Source organism: Mobula hypostoma, chromosome 6 (genome assembly GCF_963921235.1).
Source record: "Mobula hypostoma chromosome 6, sMobHyp1.1, whole genome shotgun sequence".
In the NCBI taxonomy this organism is placed as follows: Eukaryota; Metazoa; Chordata; class Chondrichthyes; order Myliobatiformes; family Myliobatidae; genus Mobula; species Mobula hypostoma.
In genome coordinates, this window is record NC_086102.1 from 182,624,138 (window position 1) to 182,651,009 (window position 26,872).

The 26,872-nt window shown below is 43.3% G+C and overlaps 2 protein-coding genes across 10 annotated transcripts in view; one reads left to right on the forward strand and one right to left on the reverse strand.

Moving 5' to 3' along the window:
• LOC134348655 (dehydrogenase/reductase SDR family member 9-like) overlaps positions 1-26,872 on the reverse strand; it is a 52,256-nt gene that overhangs the window by 19,070 nt on the left and 6,314 nt on the right. For 2 of the 9 annotated variants that reach the window (XM_063052393.1, XM_063052402.1), the window contains exon 1: positions 456-495. The exons of 1 other annotated variant lie outside the window; for it this stretch is intronic. In XM_063052393.1, the coding sequence (XP_062908463.1) occupies positions 456-480 (25 nt within the window). In that variant the 5' untranslated portion in view covers positions 481-495. Of the gene's footprint in view, positions 1-455; positions 568-599; positions 1,353-9,209; positions 10,941-15,332; positions 15,524-26,872 lie in introns of those variants that run through there. 6 more of the 9 variants (XM_063052399.1, XM_063052401.1, XM_063052398.1 and 3 more) reach the window with 6 other exon arrangements.
• On the forward strand, positions 19,842-23,907 carry LOC134348658 (dehydrogenase/reductase SDR family member 9-like). The gene is made up of 2 exons (XM_063052408.1): positions 19,842-20,156; positions 23,546-23,907. Exons 1-2 carry the CDS (start codon positions 19,910-19,912, stop codon positions 23,764-23,766), a joined length of 468 nt encoding a protein of 155 aa, XP_062908478.1. The 5' UTR covers positions 19,842-19,909; the 3' UTR covers positions 23,767-23,907.

Sequence of the window (26,872 nt, forward strand, 5' to 3'; positions counted from 1 at the left end):
CATCTTTCAACCTTAAACCGTGACCTCTGATTGTAGTCCCACCCAACCTCAATGGAAAAAGCCAGCTTGCGTTTACCCTATCGCTACCCCTCATAATTTTATGTACCTCTATCAAATCTCCCCTCTACCTTGTACATTACAAGGAATAAATTCCTAACCTACTTAATCTTTCCTTATCACTCATTTCTTATAAACCCAGGCACGTAGAACTTAACGCTGATAACTTCAACATGACATTTTTGAAAAGTCAAATAAGGGTTTGACATGTACAATAAGTGGTCAGGCACTAGACAGGGTTGATGAACAGAAAAACCTCGACCCAGGTTGGGCACGTTTTATCGATGCATAGGAGGCTGTGAGGTGACCTAATTGAAATATACAGGATTATGTGTGCGATACAGAGAGGAGCTCAGAATTGCATATGGTGACGATATGTACTTTGATAATAAATTTACCCAAACTTGTTGCAGATGTGGTCATCACGAATCGCAATGGTCTCATCAGCTCCCACATCAGCCGCTACAACACACCGCCTGATCCTGTATCCTTACTTAATTTCATTAGTTGCAATTTCATTAGTATCCCGGTACCAAACGTACCTGATCTTACCTGCTGCTCACCTGTCCCACAGACTCACAATGGCGACTGCAAAGTGGACTCCGGAATCTCTGGACCAAAAAGGTCAGAGTCCCAGCCTATCTCTGTCCCCTCCCACAATGGGAGTTCCGCTTAAACTTCGCTGTTTATTGGCCCATGTGAAACTCGAAGCAAAAGGGTCTCGCAGGGAATCTCCTCGCAGCCCGTTTCCGCTCTCGACAGAAACGCTGAAGCAAAATTAGCTATTCATAATAAAATATTCACAAGAATAAAGCGTTCCACATCTTTTCATTCTTTACGTTCATGGTTAATGATTTCCATACTGGTCTAGCGCTGTTGTCAGTCACATGGCGCTCTCCTGTTTTATATTAAATACTACAAGAATTGAGGAGCTTCCTCACCACTCCCTCCCCGTTCGGTACTTCCCTCTGCACCAGGAGAAGAACCCTACACCTTGGGCTCGCACAGATTTCATCATCGCTACTCCAAAGTGAAAAGTACTCGCAACTCACTCCCGTTTTCGCTCAAGCTACTCCAAAGTGAAAATCTCAGACTTCAAACGAAGAATGTGCGAACCGAAATCCGTGTCCGCTTTCGCATTGCCATCCCTGGTACTGAGGTCCACAGGTTATCACCAAGTCAGATACACTGGACTCCTAAGCAGACATTCTCCTCCAAATACCGTCATGTGAAGAGCTTCTCCGGGTGGATAAAGGAAAAGATTCAAAATGTGGTCGAGGCCTCCTGGAAGCAATGTGCTGTTAAATCCCGGTCAATGTCACTCACCCATGCTACGCAGGCAATCCTAAATACAACCTAAATTCTGAAGTTCTATGACTCTATCACAGCACCCGAGCAGTGTACAGAGTTGCTGACTGCCTTGTCACAGGGCTGCAAATCTTGTAATTTTTTTCATGAGTTGTTTTACTATAACACTTAAAGATCAATGTTTGAAGTAAATATTACTATCAAAATACACATATGTTACGACATATAACCCTGAGATTCATTTTCCCGCGGGCATACTCAGCAAATATATAGAACAGTAACTAGAACAGGATCAATGAAAGATCAACTGCAGTGCAGAAGACAACAAACTCTGCAAGTGCAAATGTAAATAAATAGGCAATAAATATTGAGAACATGTGAGGAAGAGTCTTTAAAAGTAAGTCCATAGATTAGAAACATAGAAAATCTACAGCACAATACAGGCCCTTCAGCCCACAAAGCTGTGCCGAACATGTCCTTACCTTAGAAATTACCTAGGGTTACCTATAGCCCTCTATTTTTCTGAGGTCCATGTACCTGTCCAGGAGTGTCTTAAAAGACCCTATCGTATCCACCTCCATCACCTTTGCCGACAACCCATTCCACACACTCAGCACCCTCTGTGTAAAAAATTTACCCCTGACATCTCCTCTGTACCTACTTCCAAGCACCTCAAAACTGCTTCAGCCCTGGGAAAAAGCCTCTGACTATCCGTATGATCAATGCCTCTCATCGTCTTATACACCTCTATCAAGTCACCTCTCATCCTCCGTTGCACCAATGAAAAAGGGCCGAGTTCACTCAACCGATTCTCATACGGCATGCTCCCCAATCCAGGCAACATCCTTGTAAATCTCCTCTGCACCCTTTCTATCTGCAGTTTGTACATTCCCCTCACTGTGACGGCATGAGTTTCATCCGGGTGTTCCTGTTTCCTCCCACAGTGCAAAGACGTATTGGTTGGTAGGTTAATTAGTCATTGTAAATTGTTCCGTGATTGGGCTAGGATTGAATCGGCGGTTGCTGGGCAGTGCGGCTCAAAGTGTCATGGTCCGGTCCGTGAACTCCGCATTCCGGTTCACGGTCCGGTCCTTCGATCCGTTTCCCATTGTTCTGTTGGGTGTTCTATTTAAGGCACATGATTCTTGTTTGGGCAGACACATAACTACCTCCAGAGACTAGGGCTTGGCTGCTGGATTGTTCCTGTATAAACCCCCTGTCTGAATCCCTTTTCTGCCCCTTATTCCTGACTATCGACCTGTGCCTCTGACATCAATTGCTATGAAGTGCTTTGAGCGATTGGTTATGGCACACATCAACTACAGCCTACCGGTCAACCTCAATGCTTTGCAATTCGCCTACTGGAGCAACAGGTCAACGGCAGATGCCATCTCTCTGCCCCTGCGTTGCTCCTTCGAACAGCTGGAGAATAAAGATGCATATGTAAAGTTCCTTTTCATTGACTACAGCTCTGCCTTTAATACCATCATTCCAAATGAACTGATTCCTAAGCTCCAGAACCTGGGCCTTAGCACTCAGATCTGCAGCTGGATATTCAACTTCCTCACAGACAGGACCCAGGCTGTAAAAATAGGGGACAAGCTCTTCTCTACAATCACGCTGAGCACTGCTGCCCCACAAGGCTGTGTAACCAACCCCCTGTTGTTCTCACTGTACACCAACTGCACAGCCAAGTTTCCATCAAACTCAATATATAAGTTTGCTGATGACACCACAATTGTAGACCGTATCTTGGGTAATGATAAGTTTGAGTACAGGGAGGAAATTAAGAACCTGGTGGCATGGTGTGAAGACAATAACCTATCCCTCAACGTGAGCAAGACAAAGGAATTGGTTGTTGACTTCAGAAGGAGTAGCAGACCGCACGACCCCATTTACATCAGTGGTGCACAAGTGAAACAGGTCAAAAGCTTTAAGTTCCTCAGGGTCAATATCACAAATGACCCTGACTTGGTCCAACCACGCAGAGTCCACTGCCAAGGAGGCCCACCAGCGCCTTTACTTCCTGAGAAAGCTAAAGAAATTTGGCCCGTCCCCTAAAACCCTCACTAATTTTTATAGATGCACCATAGAAAGCATTCTTCTCGGGAGCATCACAACCTGGTATGGAAGTTGTCCTGTCCATGACCGGAAGAAGCTGCAGAAGATGGTGAACACAGCGCAGCACATCACACGAACCAATCTTCCATCCTTGGAGTCACTTTACACCGCACGCTGTCGGAGCACTGCTGCTAGGATAATCAAGGACACAACCACCCTGCCAAAACACTTTTCATCCCTCTTCCCTCCGGGAGAAGGCTCAGGAGCTTGAAGACTCGTACGGCCAGATTTGGGAACAGCTTCTTTCCAACCGTGATAAGACTGCTGAACGGATCCTGACCCGGGTCTGGGCCGTACCCTCCAAATATCCGGACCTGCATCTTGGTTTTTTTGCACTACCTTACTTTCTGTTTTCCATTTTCTATTTATGATTTATAATTAAAATTTTTACTATTTACTATCGATTTGTACTCCAGGGAGCGCAAAGCGCAGAATCAAATATCACTATGATGATTATACGCTCTAGTATCAATTGTCTGGTGACAATAAAGTAAAGTATAGCCTTGCCCTGAAACCAGTATCTGAAGCCTTGCCTTACTTCACCTGTAACCTTTGCCTGCACTGCTGTCAAGTTCAACTGTCGGAGCAAGATAAGGAACTGTCTATTGTTGTTTTGAACTGTCTCTGTGTCCATGCCTTCACAAGATAGGTCCGGCCATTTGCCGCTACCTAGTGTTGGGAACCATCTCGTCGTGTTCAGCATTCTGTGTATGAGTCCTGGCCCTACGTCCCGTTCCCAAGGAGGGGTCCTGGCTCTGTGTTCCATGTTCCTGTCTCTGAAGTCCAAGACTCTGTGTTCCTGTGCTCTCGACCAAAGCTCTGCGTTCCTGTCTTCCCCAAGACCAAGGCTCTGTGTTCTGTGTTCCTGTCACCCCAAGTCCAAGATTCTGAGGTTCCCGTCGTCCCAAGTCCGAGGCTTGGCTGTTCCTGAGTACCAAGTCAAGGCTTCGTATTCTCATCCCGTCCATGTGCCTTGTCCTGTCCATGTGGCGCCTCGTCCTGTGCAGGAGCTGCCTGGTCTAGTCCTGTCTCCCAAGACAACGTCATGTCTTCGCCTAGTTCGGAAGTCTAAGCCTGAGTCAAGACCCAGGTTCTGGTCCTTGTTCATTCTCTGGCCCAGAGTCCGAACCCAAGCCTCATCACGTCCTCGCCTCGAGGAACCTAAGCCTCGTCACGTCCTCGCCTCGAGGAACCCAAGCCTTCTCATGTTCTCGGCGCAAGGAACCCAGGACTCGTCATGTCCTGTAGCCACGTCATGTCATCGCCTAGTACCAGGGTCTGAGCTAGAGTCAAGACCCAGGTTCAGGGTCCTTGTCCAGTCTCTGGCTCGGGGTCGAAGCCTAGGCTCCGAGTTCCCAGCTCCCAGTCCTGGTCCCGCTTTCCCAGCCAATGTCCCAGCCCAAGTCTGTGTTCTTGTCCCAGCTCCTAGTCTGCGTCCAGTCACGTCCCTAACTCTAGTCTCTAATCCTGTCCAGTTCCTAGTACTTTAGTGTCTGTGTCTTGCATTTGGGTCCGCACCCAGCGCCGCACCAGATGACACAAAGGGCCGGAAGGGCCTCTTGCGCGCTGGATCTCAATAAATAGGGAAAAATAACTTTGTTATATTAATTTGACTGAAAGAGGGCAGGATTCCATTTGAGTCAAAGGATAAGAATACTCTGTTGCAATATTCACTCTATTGATACCCAGAAGGATTGTTTTAGGAATTACAAAGGGATTAGTCATGTTCTTATTAACTGACAAAGCAGGAAAGAGTGGTTGACTTGCATTCTCCTGCTCCTGTGACATATATTTTAGTCGTGATTTAAAATAACAGATTAAACTTGAAGTAGTTTTATCAATAAAAGTATATATTTAAGGTATCACACATAAAGTGCTGGAGAAACTCAGCAGGTCAGGCAGCATCTCTGGACATGAATAAACAGTTGACGTTTTGGGCCAAGACACTTCTTTGGGACTGGAATGGTGAGGAAGACACCAGAATAAAAAGGTAGGGGAGGGGAAGGTGAAAGGAAACCAGGTGGGTAGGAACGTTTTTACATCATCTCTATTCAGAAAATGCTGTGATGTCTTCGGCCTGTGGGATTACTTCAATATCTTTGGATTTTGTAGTCTTTTATCTTTAATACAAAAAGAAAAAATGTAAACATTTCTGAGGATTAATTTGGAGAAGTAACAGTATAAACCAGTATTGCAACAGAAAACATTTATCAATCTTTTATTCCTAATCCCAGAACCTTTTACTTTCAAATAAATGGCTACTTTGATTATGTGAACAGGGTCTATCTTGATTGCGCATTAGGCTTTCTATCATCAGCAGTTTGGTAAGAGACCATTGAATATAGGTTTCCCTCTTTTAATATTTCAGAAATAACTCCAGTGTGCTCATGTTATTTATTATATGCAATTAGCCACATTGATTTTATCAAATTCCTTCAGAGAGCAAGTTCAGTAGTTTGCACATTCAGAATCGCCTTTCTAAACTTGAAATCAGTGGCATAAACTCAACCTTCAGATTTCCACAAATTTCAACCTTGATTATAAGATGCAGTCAGTGGTAATTTCATCCACAACAGGGGAATATTAAGAGCATCCTGACAAGCTGCATCTCCATTGGTATGGGAGAAGCAGAGCATTGGACTGGAAATCCCTATAAAGATCAGTGAGAACAGCCCAGAGGATCATAGGAGTCTCCCTACCATCCATCGGGGACATTTATCAGGAGTGTCGAATACACAGGGCCCTTACTATTATTAAGGATCCCACTCATCCATTCAGCATCCTCTTTGACTCCCCACCATTGATGCATAATGACAAGAACAGTCTGGATGGGAAACGGTTTCTTCCCTCAATCCGTGAGGTTTCTGAACGCCCTGCCATATCGCATTCAAAGTGTCACCGGTTAACTTATACTGTACCTACAATATTTACTTTATATACTTCACTTTGTTTATCTATGCATAATTCATTTGTAGATTTAACTCTTACTTCCCTGAGTGAGTGCGTGTTATGAGTACTACTGTACTTTACACCCTGGTCCAGAGAAACGTTGTCTCATTTGATGGTGTGCATCTATATAGTTAAATGACAAACTTGACTAGACTTGATATTGGATTTCTGTTTGTACACATCCTGCATGCCACTGTCGTGGCATGTATGCAGTTGTATGTGTTTGGCAATGCATAAAGTGATCAAAATATTTCTGTAATCATTTTGAACTATACTATTCTCTATGATACTGTGTTGAACTTCTATAGATGTGTCGTGCAGAGCATACTGACAAGCCAAACCACAGCCTGGTATGGAAACACCAATGCCCTTGAATGGAAAATCCTACAAAATTTAATGGAAGCGGCTCAGTCCAGCACAGGTAAAGCCCTCCCAACCATTGAGCACATCTACATGAAACGATGTCGCAAGGAAACAGCATCCATCTTCAGGGACCCCACCACCGAGGTCACGCTCTCTTCTCACTGCTGCCATCAGGAAGAAGGTACAGGAGCCTCATGATTCACACCACCATGTCCAGGAACAGTTACTACCCCTCAAACATCAGGCTCTTGAATCAAAGGGGATAATTTCACTCAAATTCACTGCCCCATCATTGAAATCTTCCCACAACCAAAAGGTTCCACATCTCATGTTCTTGATATTTATTGCTTATTTATTTATTAGTATTGTTTCCTCTTTTTTCACTTGCACAGTTTGTTGTCTTCTGCACTCTGGATGAACGCCCAAGATGGGCAGTCTTTCACTGATTCCGTTATGTTATTTTTTGATAGGTATATTGAGTATGCCCGCAAGGATATGAATCTCAAGAGTTGTATATGGTGACATATGTGTACTTTGAAAATAAAATTTACTTTGCACTTTGAACTAGGATTATTGTGTACAGTTCTGATAATCACATATGAGCAAGAGACTAATCTCAAGGAAGTTCAGGTAAGATGCACAAAGGTTTTTCCAGGACTGGAGGGTTTGGTTATAACGAGAAAACAGGGGTCGGGGAGGCTAGGTCTGTTTTCCCTCAAGCGAAGGAGGCTCTGGGGTGACTTTATGGAGATTATTAAAATTTAGGAGAGTGCCTGCTGGCCACTGATGAAGTAACAGCTTTTTACTGCTGCTCCGAACTTATTTACCTCTCTTTCCAACCTTTTGAAATACTATTGTTAAACGAGATATTATTTTAATATGACTACTAAAGCAGCTTTGGAAGCTATTACAAGTTCAATTCAAAAGCTTGCTGGGGAGTTTCAACAGTTTAGAAAAGAAATCAGCGCTGAAATTAAACAAATAGGAATGAAACTAGAAGATATTCAAGCTATTCTAACCGAACATGATAAGAAGGTAAAGGAACATAAAGATGTTATTACTTTACTGGACGGGAGAATGGATGATATGCAAAAGCTATATGAAAAACAATTTAAGACCAACGAAATGATGAGACAGAAGATTATTGATTTGGAAAACAGAAGTAGCAGGAACAACTTACAAATCTTGGGACTTAAAGAACAAACGGAAGGAGATAATCCTAAAGAATTCTTTGCAAATCTTTTGATGGAATTATTCCCTGATATTATGAAGTCTTGGCTTTTGATTGACTGTGCTCACAGGTAACATATCTATGGATTAGCTTCAAAATCTAAACCAAGATCAGTCATAATATGTTTCCATAATTTCAAATGAAGGATCGGCTGATTCGTGCTGCCTGTGGAAAAGGTATGATTGACTACCAAGATCAAAAGATACGTATTGTTCAAGATTTTTCATCAGAGGTTAAGGCAGAACGTGCTAAGTTCAAAAAAGTTATGACAGAGTTCTACAGTCAAAATTTTAAACCCTCTCTTCGTTCTCCGACTCATGGACTTTGACCATGATTGTTCTAAGCAATTTTTTTCACAGAACTGTTTTGCCATTGTGTTCTTCTGAGCAGTGTCCTGACAAGATGGATGACCCCAGCCATTATCAATACTCTAGAGACTGTCTGCCTGGTATCAGTGGTTGCATAACCAGGACTTGTAATATGTGCGACCTGCTCATATGACTACCCACCACCTGCTCCTATGGATTCACGTGACCCTGGTTTGCGAGGGGGTGGGTGTGGTTAACCAGGTGCTACACCTTGCCCAAGGCTGATCTGTGGGCTAGCGAAGGGAAGGAGAACCTTCCACCTCCTTTGGTAGAGAACTATCTCCACCCTGTGACCCATAGCTTGTAGCTTACTTGATAAATAGTTTCTGAGGTGACATATGTGGGATGCAATGCTTTTCTTAAGGCAGCTTATGATGTCCATTGGATTAGAAAATGGACCATTCTGCTCATATATATGACTGTCTAGATTCCAATTCTGATCAGACTAATCTAATGCCCTGGTTCACATCGTTACTGCTGTGCTGTAGGTATTTCATTTAGCAGATTTGTGAGAGCAGTCTGTTCTGCTGTCAGCCTGTTTGGGTTATTGTTGAAGATAAGGAATGATGAATGTCACGTACCCCGTGACGGGGATAATGAAACCAGCAGAAATAGAAACCACCTTGGAGTCTCGTATTGCTATAAACAACTAATATTTATTAATAACTATGCAATACAGTAAATTTCAATGTAGATTAATCAAACAGGTTAGCAATGATTATATATATAAGTAAGTAATTCAGTAAGTGTGGAAATAGATATATGAAAAACCAAGCTTCTTTAAGTCTAGGGGTAAAAAGATACAGTCTTACGATGTTGAGTAAAGTTCAGTTCAGTTCAGTTTGTGGTATTCAGTTGAGTAGTGATGGAGAGAGAGCGAGAGAGTGAGTTGAGTCTTCAGGTGAGCTGATGCCATCGATCTCCTCGTCATCCTCTGAAATCCTTTACAAGTCACCGACTGTGACTTTAACCCGGGGGATCGGTCTTCCTGTGGTGGGGCTATCACCCCGGCAAGGGTGGATACATACACAGCTCCCCACCAGTCAACCCCCTTTTCACCGCTATTTGGATCGCAATTTGCAAATAGCAACTTGGATCGATCTGCCTGATCAATCCTCCAAAACCCACTTTCTCTGCAGTCACGACAATGCTCATTCCGTGTCCAGATCATGTGTCTGAGGTCTGTATCATCTGACCTCCTATTTATCTCACCAGGCTGAACATCACCTGTCATTCAAAGAGTCCCTCCCTCCTTTGCCTGCAAAGAAATGCAAGCAGGCAACAAGTCCTTGAAAGTAACATCAATAATGTCCTGTCGGTCACCATAGCAACTTTCGAGCTGCTGGGTGCTGTCTCCAAACCCAACTAAGTAGAAATCCAAAGTTACTCCCAATGCCTTAAAGTGACAGTCCAACCGTTAATTTTCGTCTCTCTCTCTCCTTTCCAAACAAACTATCAATGATGAATGTCTCTCTCTGTCCCTCTTCAAACAGTTCTAATAGGGGCACTCCTGGATCCCCTCACACTCCCCTTCCTCAGGGAAAAAACAATTGTCGAGGACGATTTTTTTTTAAAAGTCCGTCACAGGGTTTTAAACAATACAGGGAAAAAACATCAGATGACAAAGCAAAGATGGTTACAGTTTCCAACTTAACATCGGGATAAGCAATCAGCTATGAAGTTATCAGTACCTTTTACATGTTTGATTATCAAATCAAATTCCTGCAGTACTAGACTCCAATTTAACAACCTCCTATTGTTATCCTTCGTTTTATTTAAAAACACCAATTGATTATGATCTGTGTAAATCACGAGAGGTCTTTGAGCGGGACAAGTACAGGTGTCCCCCGCTTTTCGAATGTTCGCTTTACAAAACCACACTATTATGGAAGACCTACATTAGTACCCTATTTTCGCTTTCAGAAGGTGTTTTCACTGTTACAAAAAAAAAAATTCGTAAAAAATAAAAAATCAGCGTGCGATAAAAGGCAGCGCGCCCCGAGCAGCCGCCCTCCCCCGGATTCTCGCCGGCATTGCTTAAACACGAGCCTGTGAGCAGCCGTTTGCAAGATGAGTTCTAAGGTATCGGAAAAGCCTGAAAGAGCTCATAAGGGTGTTACACTTACAGCAAAACTAGACATAATTAAGCCTTTTGATCGTGGTGAATAAAGTAAAGACAAAGTGAGTTTGGCTTGTGGAAGCTGACGAACATGCTGTTGAAGAGGTTTTGGCATCCCATCACCAAGAACTGACAGATGAAGAGCTGATGCAATTGGAAGAAAAAAAGGATAACAATCGAAACCGAATGAGTAATGATAAAGTACGACTTTAATTTTGAAAGGGTACGTCGGTTTAGGGGATATTTGCAGGATGGTTTGAGTCCTTATTAAAGAACTGTGAGATAGAAAAATTCGCGAGACTCAGCAGTCAAGTACATCAGCCACAGCAGACGATGAACCTCGACCTTCGACATCGAGGCGGGCAGAGATAGAAGAAGATGAGCTGCCTGCCCTGATGGAAATAGACGACGAGATGACACCCTAGTGTCCCACCACCCCAACCCCCAGGCCACGGACAGATACCCATTCGCGGAGAATGCAAAGGTAGCCGGGAGGCACATAGCACATCTTTAAGAAAAAAGCTGAAATAAACATGCTAATTAATAAGGTGCCACCGACACGTAATTGTCGGCCCAGATCAGAGACGACGCAATCGGAAATCGGCACTGATCTGGGCCGACAATTACGGGCAGCACCTAATTAATCAGCATGTTTGTTTCGGCTTTTTTCTTAAAGATGTGCTGTGTGCCTCCCGGCTACCGCTGGACCCCTGTGTTCTTCGCGACAATGTATCGCTCAGCGGCCTGGAGGGTGGGGGGCTACTGCACCACCCAAACTCCAACGACTCAGTCTAATACACCATCATACGTGTGCTCAGCGCAGTCCCGATTCCCGTAAGTGATATTACACTGTACATACATTATTTCTACTTTATATCGGCTGTGTATTTTTACGTGTTATTTGGTATGATTTGGCAGCTTCATAGCTTAAAGGTTACTGGAGAGCGCTTGCGCGTGTTTTTGCCAACAGCGCTTGCGTGAGATTTTCTGCTGACGGCGCTTGCGTGAGATTTTCGCTCTGGAGAACAGTTCAGTAATGATTGTGGCAAAATATTTCTACTTTATATAGGCTGTGTATTTATCATATCATTCCTGCTTTTACTATATGTTACTGTTATTTTAGGTTTTATGTGTTATTTGGCATGATTTAGTAGGTTATTTTTGGGTCTGCGAACGCTCACATAATTTTCCCATATAAATAAATGGTAATTGCTTCTTCGCTTTACGACATTCCGGCTTACGAACCGTTTCATAGGAACGCTCTACCTTCGGATGGCGGGGGAAACCCGTATAAACCTCAAAATGTTGTAAGGCCAGAATAAGTGACAATAACTCCTTCTCAGCAGTTGAATAATTTTTCTGGTTCACATTAAATTTCTTTGAGAAATAAGCTACTGGATGTTCAATGTCATCCACTCCCTTCTGTAACAGTACTGCCCCAGCAGCTTCATCACTAGCATCTGTTGCGATCGAGAATGCTTTCGAGAAATCCGGTGCTTTGAGCGCAGGATGATAACAGAGGATAGTTTTCAACTGTTCAAATGCCTCCTGGCAAAGGTCACTCCATTCAAATCTTTCACTCTTCCCCAGGAGTTTTGTTAGGGGGAGAGCGATGTCAGCAAAGTTCTTATATAACTTATGATAATACCCAACCATTCCTCAAACCCTTCTCAAAGCTTTCTTGCTGGTCAGAACAGGAACTTCAGCAATAGCTCGAACCTTGGCCTGTAACAGCAGCCAGTTGGCCTTGGCCCACCACAAAACCCAGATATGTAACTATGACATGGCCAGACTCACTTTTAGCAAAGTTCACAGTAAGAGTGGCCTTGGAAGGTCTGTCAAACCGTTTTTTTACAGCTGCGATATTTTCTTCCCATGTGTTATTCCAGACCACTAAATTATTGATATGAACTCCTGTGCTTTCTAACCCTCCAATCACAGAATTGATTATTCTTTGAAATGTTTCTGGAGGATTTTTCATCCCGAAGTGTAAAGCATTGTATTCATACAGTCTGGACGGTGTCACAAATGTTGATATCTCTTTGACCCTCTCTGTTAAAGAAACACCCCGGTATCCTTTTAACAAGTCAATCTTAATAAGGTATTTAGCCTTCCCCACTCCATCAATACAGTCATTCATTCTCTTTCTTTGTTCTTTCTTGTTTCTAGTTCCTTGTTCAACCCTTTTACTTTCCTCAAAGTTCACTCTGTGAAGATACCATTTCATAGGCTGGGCTAAGTTCATAATGATGTCATTCACTGCAGCTGTGCACCCTTTCAAAACACCAATTAGTCCTTTTACTTTTTTTTTTGGCTTTGGGTCCAACTGATGGACCTTATCAGTAATATTTTCCAAAACAATGGAATTCTGACATCTGGGTGAGTCTAGATTCAGTGGGCAAACATGCCTTTCCATTCCATTATCAGATTTCACGACTCCATTTTGTTCTACGACAATTCTCCCAGCTGCAATTCTGGCAAACAAGTGTCTTATTTTGACTCGACCATTTTGTAAACTTCTCTTAGCAAGGACACAAAGCTTACTAAGTCCCTTCCAGCGTTCTCTGAGTAGGGTCAAAGGTATTTTTGGCCTGTAACTGAACACAGGTTCCAACAAATTACCCTTCACTGCCTTCTGAATCAAATCTCCACCACTAAATAAGAGGAGGGGAACCCCCTCATCCCAATTTTTCCCATTTCTCACACAATGACGTCCACCTAAAAGCATACCGTAAGCCATGTTTAAAATTTCAGCCTTGTAACCTTTCAAAACCACCACGTGACTTGCAGGCACTGTGGCTGGTCTCCACTTCCTCATCAACACCTTATCCTTAAAGTAATATCCTACTGACTCTCTCTGAACCTCCTCTCCTGTGAGAGCTATCTCCCTTAAAGCCACCATTTCAGAATCTCACTTCTGTTCCTCTGTAAATTCCTTCCTCAATAAAGACAAACCTTTCTTATACACCTTACCCTTATCAATTGTACTACCCTCTACATCCTGCTGAAATCTAGAAGGTAGAAAAGTCTGTGACACATCACAATTTAACCCTTTGGTTTTTCTATTGTAGGTTTTAATAGCAACTTTGCTTATCAGCTGATTTGCTGAAACGCTCTTATCTTGGAGAGCTGTCAACATGCCTCCATTGTTTATTAAACTCAGCACCATCATCACGCTGATCAGAATCATGTATTCATTATGAAAGAGACCAAATAAACTACCCATCTGATTACGACCTATACTTCGACTTGTATCCATAGCAATTTCCACTCCAAAATCACAACAATTATTCTTCCTCTCCATAACATCACGCTGAATAACAGCATGACCTTGCAGGAGCTTACTTCCAAATGTCCAAACAAAATCCAACAAACTAGAGCAGCCTGTCTCAGCAGGCCTTTGTCCTGCAAGCAGGGTCAAAGGTTGCGCAACCAATCCAACCTTTTCCATCACTTTATTCAAAAGTCCAGGAACAGCACTTTTCCCATTACTTCCAGCGACATTGACCTCACCAGCTTTTAAAACACGGTCTACTACAAGTAACTGAGAATCCTCACATTCCACTGATACCAAGGTTAACCCTGTACTCACTGAACCAAATCCATCTGACACACAAAAACTGCATTCCTTTTCAACCAAGTCAGACACCTCAGACCTTAACTGAGTTTCAACACAAGGTTCAGTACCCTGTGAATCCACAGGTACTTCAACAACCTGAACACAGGCAATCGGGACAGCTGCCTCTTCTAGGCCTTCATCACTAGTCCCAGTTTCAAATTCCAGGTTACCCTGATCCTTCCAGCTGCTCTCTGGAAAACTCTCATCTGGAGTTAACTCAGCCTTGTGGGTTAAAACTTCTTTGTCTGCTTTCTTATCAGACCCCCTCAGGGTAGGGGCATCCTCTGCCACTGGGTATGCCCTGACCTCATCAGGAACACAACTTTCAAATTCATCACACAAAACTAGCCCTTCCGAGCTGTAAAAATCATCAGGGTCCGACTCTAAACCTCTTTGCTACAACCTCTCCCTTTTAAACCGTCTCTGCCTTTCTGCCACGTGATCTTCACGTTGTCATTTCTCCCACTCGAGCTGTCTCTGTCTTGCTGCCTCTTCTCTCTGTTTCTCTGCCTTTCTAGCCTCACGGACCCACCTCTTTTCTGCGGCCTCAGCCTCTCTCTTGAGCTGTTTTAATTTCAATTCATGCTCCCTTCTTAATATTTCCAGCTGAAGCTGAAACACATCCTCAGTAGGTTCACCTTCCAGGAACAACTCCAACACCTCCTCATCAAACGTTCCCTTAGCTACATAATGCTGGGCTGTTAACATCTGTATCTGAATTTTCCTCATCTTCATATTCACCCTTAGTTTTAACTTTTGAGCAACTCCCCACAGCACGACCCTCGTAGCATCCTCCAACGCTTCCGGGCTTGGTACTGCCATAAACTGATTAACTTCAAATTCCATTTCTGCTGATATTCCACACAACCAAATCACAAGGAAATCTCCCCAGTCAATTCAAACCAGCCACCTGACCAATTTGTTTATATCGCAGACGCAGGCCACAATTAATGTCACGTACCCCGTGACGGGGATAAAGAAACCAGCAGAAATAGAAACCAGTTTGGAGTCTAGTATTGCTATAAACTACTAATGTTTATTAATAACTATGCAATAGAGTAAATATCAATGTAGATTAATCAAACAGGATAGCAATAACTTTATATATATAAGTAAGTAAATCAGTAAGTGTGGAAATAGATATATGAAAAACCAAGCTTCTTTAAGTCTAGGAGTAAAAAAAAGATACAGTCTTACGATGTTGAGTAAAGTTCAGTTCAGTTCAGTTCGTGGTATTTAGTTGAGTAGTGATGGAGAGAGAGCGAGAGAGTGAGTTGAGTCTTCAGGTGAGCTGATGCCGTCGATCTCCTCGTCGTCCTCCGAAATCCTTTACAAGTCACCGATGTGACTTTAACCAGGGGGACCGGTCTTCCTCTGGTGGAGCTATCACCCAGGCGAGGGTGGACACATAGACAACTCCCCACCAGTCAACCCCTTCTCTTCAAACTGGAATAGCAATTTGGATCGATCCGCCTGATCGATCCTCCAAAGACCCACTTTCTCTGCGGTCACAACAATGCTCATTCAGTGTCCAGATCATGTGTCTGAGGTCTGTATCATCTGACCTCCTATTTATCTCACCAGGCTGAACATCACCTGTCATTCAAAGAGTCCCTCCCTCCTTTGTCTGCAAAGACATGCAACAGGCAACAAGTCCTTGAAAGTAACATCAATAATGTCCTGTCGGTCACCGTAGCATCTTTCGAGCTGCTGGGTACCGTCTCCAAACCCAACTCAGTAGAAATCCAAAGTTGCTTCCAATGCCTTAAAGTGACAGTCCAAACATTAATTTTCGTCTCTCTCTCCTTTCCAAACAAACCATCAATGATGAATGTCTCTCTCTGTCTTCACACAGTTAGTAGGGGCACTCCTGGATCCCCTCACATGAAGAATGTGCGTCATCCAATAGGATGCCGGAACAGGGGGGCAAAGTCTTTTTGGTGAGGGACACTGCAGTTGGTCTCGGAGCTTTTGTTCGGTGGGAGATGAAGAGAAAAGTTGCTGGGGAGGACCAGTCATAGGATACGGATCAGTGGGAGACCGTCTGTTCGAGATGGATTGCGAGCGACATTTGAAAGGTGGTGTGAGCTTTCACTCAAACCAACAACCCAGCGCATGAGTGACCGAGAAGTTCAAGATGAGCTCCAACTTGTGCACATTTGACTGCTTAATTAAAATGGACCCTTTTCTTTTTGTTTTTCTTTACTAACGCTTAATTTAAGATTCATAAACATAATTCCTTTATTCATATGCAGTGTACTATCTGTTATTTCATGGCACTAATTTGTTACAGGGTAGAAAATTACACAGCATTCACACAAATGGGGGTTTCGGATGGGAGAGCCACCTCAATCTCATGAGTTTGGCTGGACCGGAGAGGATATTCCATAAACTTACGCAGCGAAAGGAAGCAGTGGGGTTTCATTGTGGGGGCTCGTCCGGGATCAATTTGATTGGATGCTGTGTAATTGCCCTGAACATTGATCCAGTGGGTTGTGTGTTTAAGCCTGTGTTAAACTATTGTCCAGTAAAGTGATTATGATACGTGGTTAAGGATGCTGCAGGGTTTGAGTGGTGGTGCAAACTCACGGGGTTTCCCGTAACGACTGTGTGGGTATTGAGTGGGGTAGACAGTCATATCCCCAACAAATTGTTACGACAAACTTTAAATACCATTAAAGCATTATGATCATGGAGCGGAGTTTTGACAAATTGGTCGGCAAAGGCTTTGTTTTAGTTCAGATTAGCGCTGACATAATGTCAGTGGAACAGCCTGGTACAATTGGGTCCCGTGAGAGGTTGGTGGGGGCATGGGCTCTCCATGCTTTCTGGGAGGAGGGGAGCGTAGGCAAGTTGGTTGAATTGGAAGCTGAGTTTCCCATAGCTGTGGCCAGAGTCCTCAAAGACAAGTCGCTCTCATTTCTGCGGACCGAGGGGAAGGAGTGATCTGATTCGGGAGGTCTAATGTGTCTTCCAGTGAGGGGTGAGCGTTTTGAATTTGTATCAGCCCTTAGCTCTCTGGCAAATAGATGGCCAAGTGCACAGGCAAAGGGTCCAAGTTATCAAAAGCTGAGAATGTCCTCAGGAGTGAGCCCCGGGTACCTAAATGGAGAGACCCAGTAAGGGAACGGCCAGGCATCCCGGGGTGCGGGGGAAGTGGGGAACAAGTTCCGAGGGACACCCTAAAGCAAACACCCTATTCCTGAAGGCTTAGTGGGGTCAAGCTCCTGTGTGTCGCTACAGATTGAGGCTGGAGTCATACTTGACAGCGGTTCCCAGGTTGCTCTGTACTGTTCAGTTAACAACCAGTATTTGACACATTGACCATTGACGCCGCTCAACGTGCTGGACATTTGGGGTCTTAATATGGATGAGTATCCAGACGATGGTTACTTGTCATTGAAACTGGAGTTTTCAGAGGCAGACAGGGAGTAGCTGAGGTCCTTGATACCTTAGTGCTGGTTTGTCTGGACCCAGTCGAGAACGATGAAGCTTCAATTCTTGTGGGGATGAATACTGGTATTGTGAGGAGGCTAGTGGGATCCTGCAAGGAGAAAGTTGGAGAGAACTTTGTGAAAACATTGTCCATTCACCCTGTGTTCCAGGCTGCATTTGAGGAAGTGCGTGACTGCAGTGGGCTGCATGATGAGCATAAACGAGGGACTGTGTGGTACACCCAGTCCAAATCGGTCTTGTTACAGCCGGGGAAAGTAGCAAGAGTGATGGGAATCCCCAAATTTCCCGGAATGCCTGACGCTGAGGCCCTCTTGGCGGATGCTCCTGAAGACCACAAACAGGAGTCATGCTTACCTGCTGGGGTACTGGTGAGGCCCGAGCTGCAGAAGTCCTCGGTTGTACAGGTGAAAAATGGAAGCTGGAAAATGTCTTTTCAATGGACGAGTTTGATGTGGGTTGTTCCAAGAGCTCTTGCCACACCATCCAGGTGACAGAGGACGCCGAGATCAGAGAAAGGTCGCAGCGACTGGCAGCTGCAGAGGTGGAGGACATTCGGCCGTATCTGCGGAAGCTGAAGGAATCTCGGGTCATCACTGAGTCCAGAAGCCCTTATGAGTCTCCAATAGTGGTGGCCACGAACAAGAATGGACAGGTATGGATGTGTGTGGACGATTTTACTCTGAGCAGGTGTACAATCCCCAACCAGTATACAGTCCCGAGAATCGACGATGCGCTCGCCTGCCTGAGTGGTTCGAAGTGGTTCAGTGTGCTGGACTTGAGGAGTGGGTGTTATCAGATCCACATGAATGAGCTGACAAAGAGACAATGGCATTCATACGTTCACTAGGATTCTTTCAGTTCAATAGGATACCCCAGATATATCGAGGGCCCCGACAACTTTCCAACATGTCATGGAGAAAATGGTGGGGAATATCAACTTGCTTGAGGTATTGGTTTACCTGAATGATCTCATAGTGTTAGGGTCCAACTTGAAGGAACATGAAGAGAGGCTACTGAAGTTGCTGGGTTGTCTGAAAGCTGAAAGGCTAAAACTTTTCCTGGACAAGTGCCAGTTCTGCAAGACATCTGTCAACTATTTTGAACACATAGTCTCACGGGATGGAGTATCTATGGATCCATCTAAGATAGAGGTGGTGACTGCATGAGTCTCATATCAGATGAGGTTTATATATGCAATCAATTCCGATGTGACTTTCCTTTACACTTTCTAAAAACACTACACTGATTGGCCTAATCTCAAATAATAACGAGGCAGCCTATAGACAAGAAGTCATCACCCTGACACAGTGGTGTCAAGAAAGCAACCTCTCCCTCAAAGTCACAAAAACAAAGGAGCTGGTTGTGGGCTACAGGAGGAATGGAGATAGGTTAACCTCTATTGACATTAATGGATCTGGGGTTGAGAGGGTGAACAGCTTTAAGTTCATCAACATACACATCACCGAGGATCTCACGTGGTCTGTACAGACCGGCTATGTGATGAAAAAGGCACAACAGCACCTCTTTCACCTCAGATGGTTGAAAAAGTTTGGTATGGGCCCCCAAATTCTAAGGACTTTCTACAGGGGCACGATTGAGAGCATCCTGACTGGCTGCATCAGTGCCTGGTATGGGAACTGTACTTCCCTCAATCACAGAGAGTGGTGTGGACAGCCCAGTGCATCTGTATATGTGAACTTCCCATGATACAGGACATTTACAAAGACAGGTGTGTAGAAAGGGCCCGAAGGATCATTGGGGACTCAAGTAACCCCAACTACAAACAGTTCCAGCTACCATCTGGGAAACGGTACCACGGGATAAAAGCCAGGAGCAACAGGCTCCGGGACAGCTCTCTCCACTTGGCCATCAGACTGATTAGCTCATGCTGACACAATTAGCCCTTCTGACCCTTCGAGCCGTGCCCCTCAGCAATCCCCTAATTTAATCTTAGCCTAATCACGGGACAATTTACAATAACCAATTAGCCTACCAGCTGGTACATTTTTGGACTGTGGGAGGAAACTGGAGCACCTGGAGGAAACCACGCAGTCACGGGGAGAACGTACAAACTCATCCCAGGCAGTGCTGGGTATTGAACCCGGGTCACCTGTACTGTAAAACATTGTGCTCACCACCGCACTATTGTGCCACCTCATTACCTCATAATCAACAGTAAAATTCAGGTTCTAGGTACCACCATTTTCCTGTTCTGTGCCATCCTGCAGTGTCATGAGGGTGCATTTGGTAAGGGCACATTGCAGCCTCACCTTTGCAAAAGTACAAAAACAGGAAGAGTACCTTAACAAATTTTATTAATGGCATTGAATAATATTTTCCACTCTAGTACAGCTATACAACCAAACCATTTCTCATCTATGCTAAATTTGCTTTTGCTTAGGCGTGATATGAAGAGATTTGGAATAAAAGTTGCTTGTATTGAACCCGGGACCTTTGAAACCAGAATGACCAACTGTGAAATACATCGTCATGAAAAGGAATGCCTCTGGGATGATCTCCCACCGGATGTGAGAAAAGAGTACGGAGAAGACTATTTAATACAATGTAAGATATCTACACCTACTCAGCTTAATAGAAAATGAATCCATAGACTTGGAATTACATTAGGCACAAGCATTTTATTATTGACTGTTTTGGTAGGCCATTAAAATAATTATTGAAGATTAATACTAAAAATTATGAATAAGAAGTGTACTATGATATTTGTTGAGTAATTTTAGAAACCTGAAGTTCATGTAAAAAAAAAGTTAATTCTTATTTTGTCTGAAAGGCCTGCTGCTATATTTTATGGAAGTGCATTTTGAATTAATTGAAGCTTATTATGAAAATCTTCACAGACTCGTAATCTTTCAGGATTCAGTTAGTCTTAAACTTGGGAGCAGAAAACGTAAAAGATTGAGGGGAGATTTGATAGAGTTATACAAAATTTTAAGGGGTATAATTAGGGTAAATGCAAGCAGGCTTTTTCCACTGAGGTTGGGTATGACTACAAGAGGTCATGGGTTAAGGGAGAAAGGTGACATGTTTAAGGAGAACATGAAGGGAAACTACTTCACTCATAGAGTTGTGAAGGGAAACTTCTTCACTCAGAGAGTGTGGAACGAGCTGCCAGTGCAAGTGTTGGATGCGAGCTGAATTTCAACATTTAAGATAAGTTTGGGTAGGTACATGGATGGTGGAGGTATGGGGAGGTATGGTTCTGGTGCAGGTCCATGGAGGTAGGCAGATTAAATGGTTCTACACTGACTAGATGGGCCAATGGGCCTGATTCTGTGCTGTGCTTTTGTATAACTATGATTCTGAATCAGTTTTAGTCATTTCATTTCTTAGATGGCTAGTTTTGAAGAGCAATTGTATGAGAACAATATTGCATAATGGTCACATGTTTAAGTACTGTAGTTCATTAAACCATGTAGCAAATCAGAAGGTATGCCTCGGCACCTCTGATGATTAATTGCTATCCGAAATAGACTCGATCTATGCAAGTACAAAATGAGGTAGAACCGTTCAGGACTCTGGAACTTGCTTTTGCAGGTTGAGCGATCATGAAACCATTAGTTTTCAGCATCATTCCTCCATGGAATTAATAATAATTTTGAAGTTTGTATGTATGCATATTTGAGTAGGGATATTAATCACTCTGTTGCAGAGGGTCACTAGATCACTTGTCTCGTGCAGTTAGTCACGTGCTAAATTGTTAGGACGTGATTAGACTGGAAACTGTGCAGAAAGGATTTACCAGAATGTTGTCTGAATGGAATATTTTAGTTGGAAGGAGAAATTGGATTTCCCAGGTTTGGTTTCCTTGGAGCAGAGGAGTCTAAGGGGAGGCCAGTGAGAGGTACAGTACTGGGCAAAGGCTTAGGCAGAAATATATAGCTAAGGTGCCCAAGGCTTTTACACCGTACTGTATTTGTCCACATGGAGTAGAGAACAAGTTTGTAAATCTGGTGGGCGCAAAGGGTGTTGGGAATGGAGAGGGCAGAGTGCCACGGGAGGGGTGTGGGACAGGTAGCAGAGAAGGAGTGCCGGGGTGGGGGGGTGGTGCAGTTTCAGACACCCCACCTCAGAGACTGCAGGCAAGCTCATTTGATTCCAAACAATTGGTTTATTGATCATTACAGAACGTCTGTCTGGTGCTGCCTGCTCCCGCCCCTCTCCATTCCCCTTTTCCCAACCATGATTCCCCTCTCCCTGCCTCCTACCCTATCTCAGTCTGCAATAGAGACCCATATCAGACTCAGGTTTATCATCATTCACGTCATGACATTTGAATTTTTTTCTGCGGCAGCAGTATTGGTGCAATACTTAAAATAACTACTGTACTGTGCAAAAGTCTTAGGCGGCCTAGCCATAGATATGGGGAGACAGCAGGAAAAGATATCTAAAACTAGAAGGCACAGTTTTAATGTGAAAACTAAGAGGATTAGAAGGGATCTGAGAAAAGAAATTTTCATCAGAGTGTGGTTGCAATCTGGAGCTCAGTGCTGAGAAAGTGATGGAGGCATACAGTATTTTCTCACAACAGTTCTAGCTTCATGGAGTCAGAGTTATAGAACATCGAAACAGATCCGTTGGCCCAATCATCCATAGAATCAGAGTTATTCACCATCGAAACAGGCCCTTTGGAGATCATGTCAACCATGATCTCTAACTCAGTTAGTCCCATTTGCCTAATTTGGCCCTTGTCTCTCAAGGCTTTCTACCTCCATGTATTTATCTAAATGTTTTAAACATTGTAATTGCATCTGCCCTCTACAGGTTCCTCTGGGAACTCATTTCATATACCCACTGTTCGTTAAGCACCATGTCATATGATGTGGGCAATCATGGTCTTTCCAAGACCATGATTGTTCTTGGAAGTGGTTTTGCCATTGCCTTCTTCTGGGCAGTGTCTTTATAAGACAGATAACCCCAGCCATTATCAATACTCTTCAGAGATTGTCTGCCTATTGTCCTTGGTTGCATAACCAGGACTTGTGATCTGCACCAGCTGCTCAAACGACCATCCACCACCTGCACCCACGGCTTCACTTGACCCTGATCAGGGAGGCTAAGCGGGTGCTACACCTTGCTCAAGGGTGATCTGCAGGCTCGCAGAGGGAAGGAGTGCCTTAAACCTCCTTTGGTAGAGATGTATCTCCACCCCACCACCTCAGGGTTTAGTGTAAATGGGTAATGTTTGGTCAATGGAGACTCAGTGGGTCGAAGACCTTGGTTCCATGTTGTATCTCTCCATGACTATGACTGAAATTTCAGTAAGGAAATCCATTTAATTAAAGTTCAAAATATATCATTATCAAAGTATATACACCATATGTCACCAGATACAACCCTTATTGTCCCATGGGCATACTCAGTAAATCTGTACAATAATAACCATAATGGAATCAATGAAAGACTACTCAATTTGGGCATTCAACCTGAGTACAGAAGACAACAAGTTGTGCAAATACAAAATGAAAGAAATAATAATAAAATATAAATAAGCAATAAATATAGAGAACATGAAATCAAGAATCCTTGAAAGTCAGTACATTGAATGTGGGAACATTTCAATGACAGGGCAAGTGAAGTTGTTTCAAGAGGGGTAATAGAACCTGAACCTTGTGTGAGTCCTGAGACTCCCGCACCACATTCCTAGTGGCAGTAGTGAGAACAGAGCATGGGCTGGGTGGTGGGGTCCCTGAGGCTGCAACAGTGCTCCATGTAGATATGCTCAATGGTGGGGAGGGATGGAGTGAGGAAATTCATAATCCTGCTGTGGTGTAACAGCAACGTTAGCCATCCTTTTCTCATTAGAGATGATAGACCTGCATATTATAAAGCACTTTCCATTATTGTATGAGATTTTAAACATATACCACCCAAAATAGTTTATTTGTGATTCATTAAAGTCTACCCCACTAACACTTTGCTTTGGATATTCACAGCGGTTGTCAGACGGGAGAAACTAGTGAAATTATTGTCGAGTACAGATCTTTCCCTGGTGGTGTGGTGTATGGAACATGCTCTATCAGCCAAGTACCCAAGGACTCGGTACAGTGACAGCATTGATGCAAAACTACTATGGATCCCCCTATCATATTTGCCAACATTTATTGCAGATTACCTGCTGACTACGGATACGATAATAAACCCAAGTTCTGTGTAAAGGATTCTCACTCTATCTTCAGTGTGAACATTGTTTATTAGAAACATTGACACTGGAAGGCTCTGGACCAAATTGCAGACAATTTGTGACATATTTGTACATGGAGCTTAAAAAAATGGAGGGTTATGGGCAACCCTGGGTAATTTCTAAGGAAGGACATGTTGGCACAGCTTTGTGGGCCGAAGGGCCTGTATTGTGCTGTAGGTTTTCTGTGTTTCTATTTGTCCTGCTACAAGAATGCAAGTGTTTATATTGTAAACATTGTATAGTTAGATTTTGTTCATGTGTGGATAAAGAATCTGTTTTTGAGAAATGTGAGCTGAATCAAGGATGGCTTACATTTGGGTAGTTAATGAAGAAAGGAATATCTACATTTATTCAGCATTTTTTTTTACTTCACCCCGCAGACAACGCTACTAATGGTACTTTGGTGCATACTATTGTACATTTTTATGCTTAAGCTGCTGGAGTAGGACTTGAACCTACAAAATTCAGACTTGAGGTGAGAGAGCTGGTCCACAGATCTAAAGTGGAAATTGCTGGAAAAGGCATGCAGCAGAAAATTTCAATCAGACAAAGAAATTTCCTAATTACCAAAGGCTGTTAAAGTGAAATAGACAGAATAGCCCAAATTACTTCTTCCTTGTTGTTAAGATTTATTATTGTCTTTATATCAAAAACTGAATCAACATTTGAACTGATGTTGTTTATTCAACCATAAGACATTGGAGCAGAATTGGGCCATTCATCCCATTCAGTCTGCTCTGCTGTTCCATCATGGCTGTTTATTATCCCTCTCAACCCCATTCTCCTGCCTTCTCCCCATAAAGAAAGATGTCCTTACAAATCAAGAACCGATCAACCTCTACTTTAAATATAGCCAATGATTAGCTTCCACAGCCATCTGTGGCAACGAATTCCACAGATTCACCGCCCTTGGCTAAAGAAATTTCTCCTCATCTCTTTTTAAAATGGACATGTTTCTATTCTGAGGCTGTGCCCTCTGGCCCCAGAACAATCCCCCCGCTCTTACAATAGGAAAGATCTTTTCCATGTCCACTCTCTCAATATTCACTAGAATCGATCAGAAACCCTCCTCATTCTTCTAAACTGCAGTGAGTACAGGCCCAGACCTATCAAATGCTCTTCCTACATTAACCTTTTCATTGCCTTGATCACATTACTATGAGCCTCTTCTGGATCCTTTCCAAAGACAGCATATCCTTCCTTTGATAAGGGGCCCAAAGTACTCTCAATACCCCAAATGCAGTCTGAATAATAACCTCTAAAGCATCAACATTACAGTATTGCTTTTATATTCTAGTCTTCTTGAAATGGCTGCTAACATTGCATTTGCCTTCCATACCACCAACTCACCTGCAAGTTAACCTTCAGGGAATCCTGCAAAGGATTCCCAATTCCCTTTCTAATTTTTGATTTTTCTTCTCATTTAGAAAATAGATTATACCTTTATTCCTTCTTGCAAAGTACAAAGCCATATACTTCTTGACACTGTATTCCATCTGACATTTCTTTGCCCATTCGGTTAATCTATCGAAGTCCTTCTGCAGATTCCCTGCTTCCTCAACACTACCTGCTCTTCCACCTGTTTTCATATCACCTGCAAACCCGGCCACAGATCAATCAATTCGAACGTCCAAATCATTCACATATAACATGAAAAAAAGCAGTCCCAACACCAACCACTATGGAACACCACTAGTCACTGGCAGCCCTTTTATTCCCACTCTTCCCCTCCTGTAAGTCAGCCAATCTACTTATCCATGCTAGTATATTTCCTGTAATACCACACATTCTTCTTTTGCTTCATGGACCTATATGTGACATCCTGTCAAAGGCCTTCTGAAAATCAAGTAAACACCATCCACTGATTCTCCTCTGTCAACACTGCATGTTATTTCCTCAAATTCAAACAGACCTCTCAGATAAATTTTCCCCTTAAGCAAGCCATGCTGACTTCAGCCTATTTTATCAGGTACCCCAAATCCTCCGCAATCTCTTCCGCTACCTCTTTCAGAACCCTGGGATGTACCTTCAGGTCTTTCAGCTTCCCAAGCAACTTCCCCTTCGTAATAGCAACTACACTCACAATTGCCCTGTGACTCCCTTTAATTTCTGGCATACAGCTCTTGTCTTCCACAGTGAAGATTGAAGCAAAATACTTCGAGTCAATCAGCCAATTCTTTGTGCCCTATTACTACCTCTCTAGCATCATATTCCAGCGGTCTGATACCTCCTCGCGCCTCTCTTTTACTCTTTATATATCTGAAAAACCTTTTGGTATCCTCTTTAATATTATTTTCTAGCTTACCTTCATATTTCATCTTTTCTCTCCTTGTTGCTTTTTTAAGTTGCCTTCTGTTGCTTTTTAAAAGCTTCCCAAACCTCCAGCTTCTCGGTAGTTTTTGCCATATTTTATCCCCTCTCATGCTCAAATCTGATCTTTGACTTCCCTTGTCAGCCACAGTTGCCTTTTGCTCCCTTTAGCAGACTTTTTCATATTTGAGATGTATCTATCCTGCACCTCCAAATTGCCTCCAGCAACATCATCCATGCCATTCTGCTGTCATCCCTGCTAGTGTCCCTTCCAAGCAACTTTGGTTAGCTCATCTGTCATGCCTCCATATCTGACTTTACTGCACTGCCATACTGCCTTCGGTTTCTCTTTCTCAAACTGCAGGGTGAAGTGAATGCTATCATATTATGATCACTTCCTCCCAAGGGTTCCTTTACCTTAAGCTCCCTAATCAAATCTGGTTAATTACATAAATCCCAATCCTAAATTGCCTTTTTTCTGAGTGGGCTCAACCTCAAGCTGCTCTAAAAAGCAATATCATTGGCATTGACATTCTCTGAAGGCCTTCTCCTGGATTCCAGCACCAAACTGATTCTTCAAATCTTCCTGCAAATTGAAATCACCCATGACTATCGTAACATGATAGGAATCCAATTTCTACTTATAGGGATACTCCTGACCTTTAATATTTATCCTCGTGTATTACTCTGTGTAAAGATATTTCTGTCATTGATAACGCAAACGCAAGAAAATCTGCAGATGCTGGAAATTCAAGTAACACACACAAAA

Bases quoted from the DNA above. Each gene is read 5' to 3' on its own strand.
- LOC134348658 (XM_063052408.1), top strand. From the start codon at position 19,910: ATGGCATTGAATAATATTTTCCACTCTAGTACAGCTATACAACCAAAC. The intron at 20,157-23,545 runs GTAAGATATCTA...GGATATTCACAG, and splicing joins AGAAGACTATTTAATACAAT to CGGTTGTCAGACGGGAGAAA.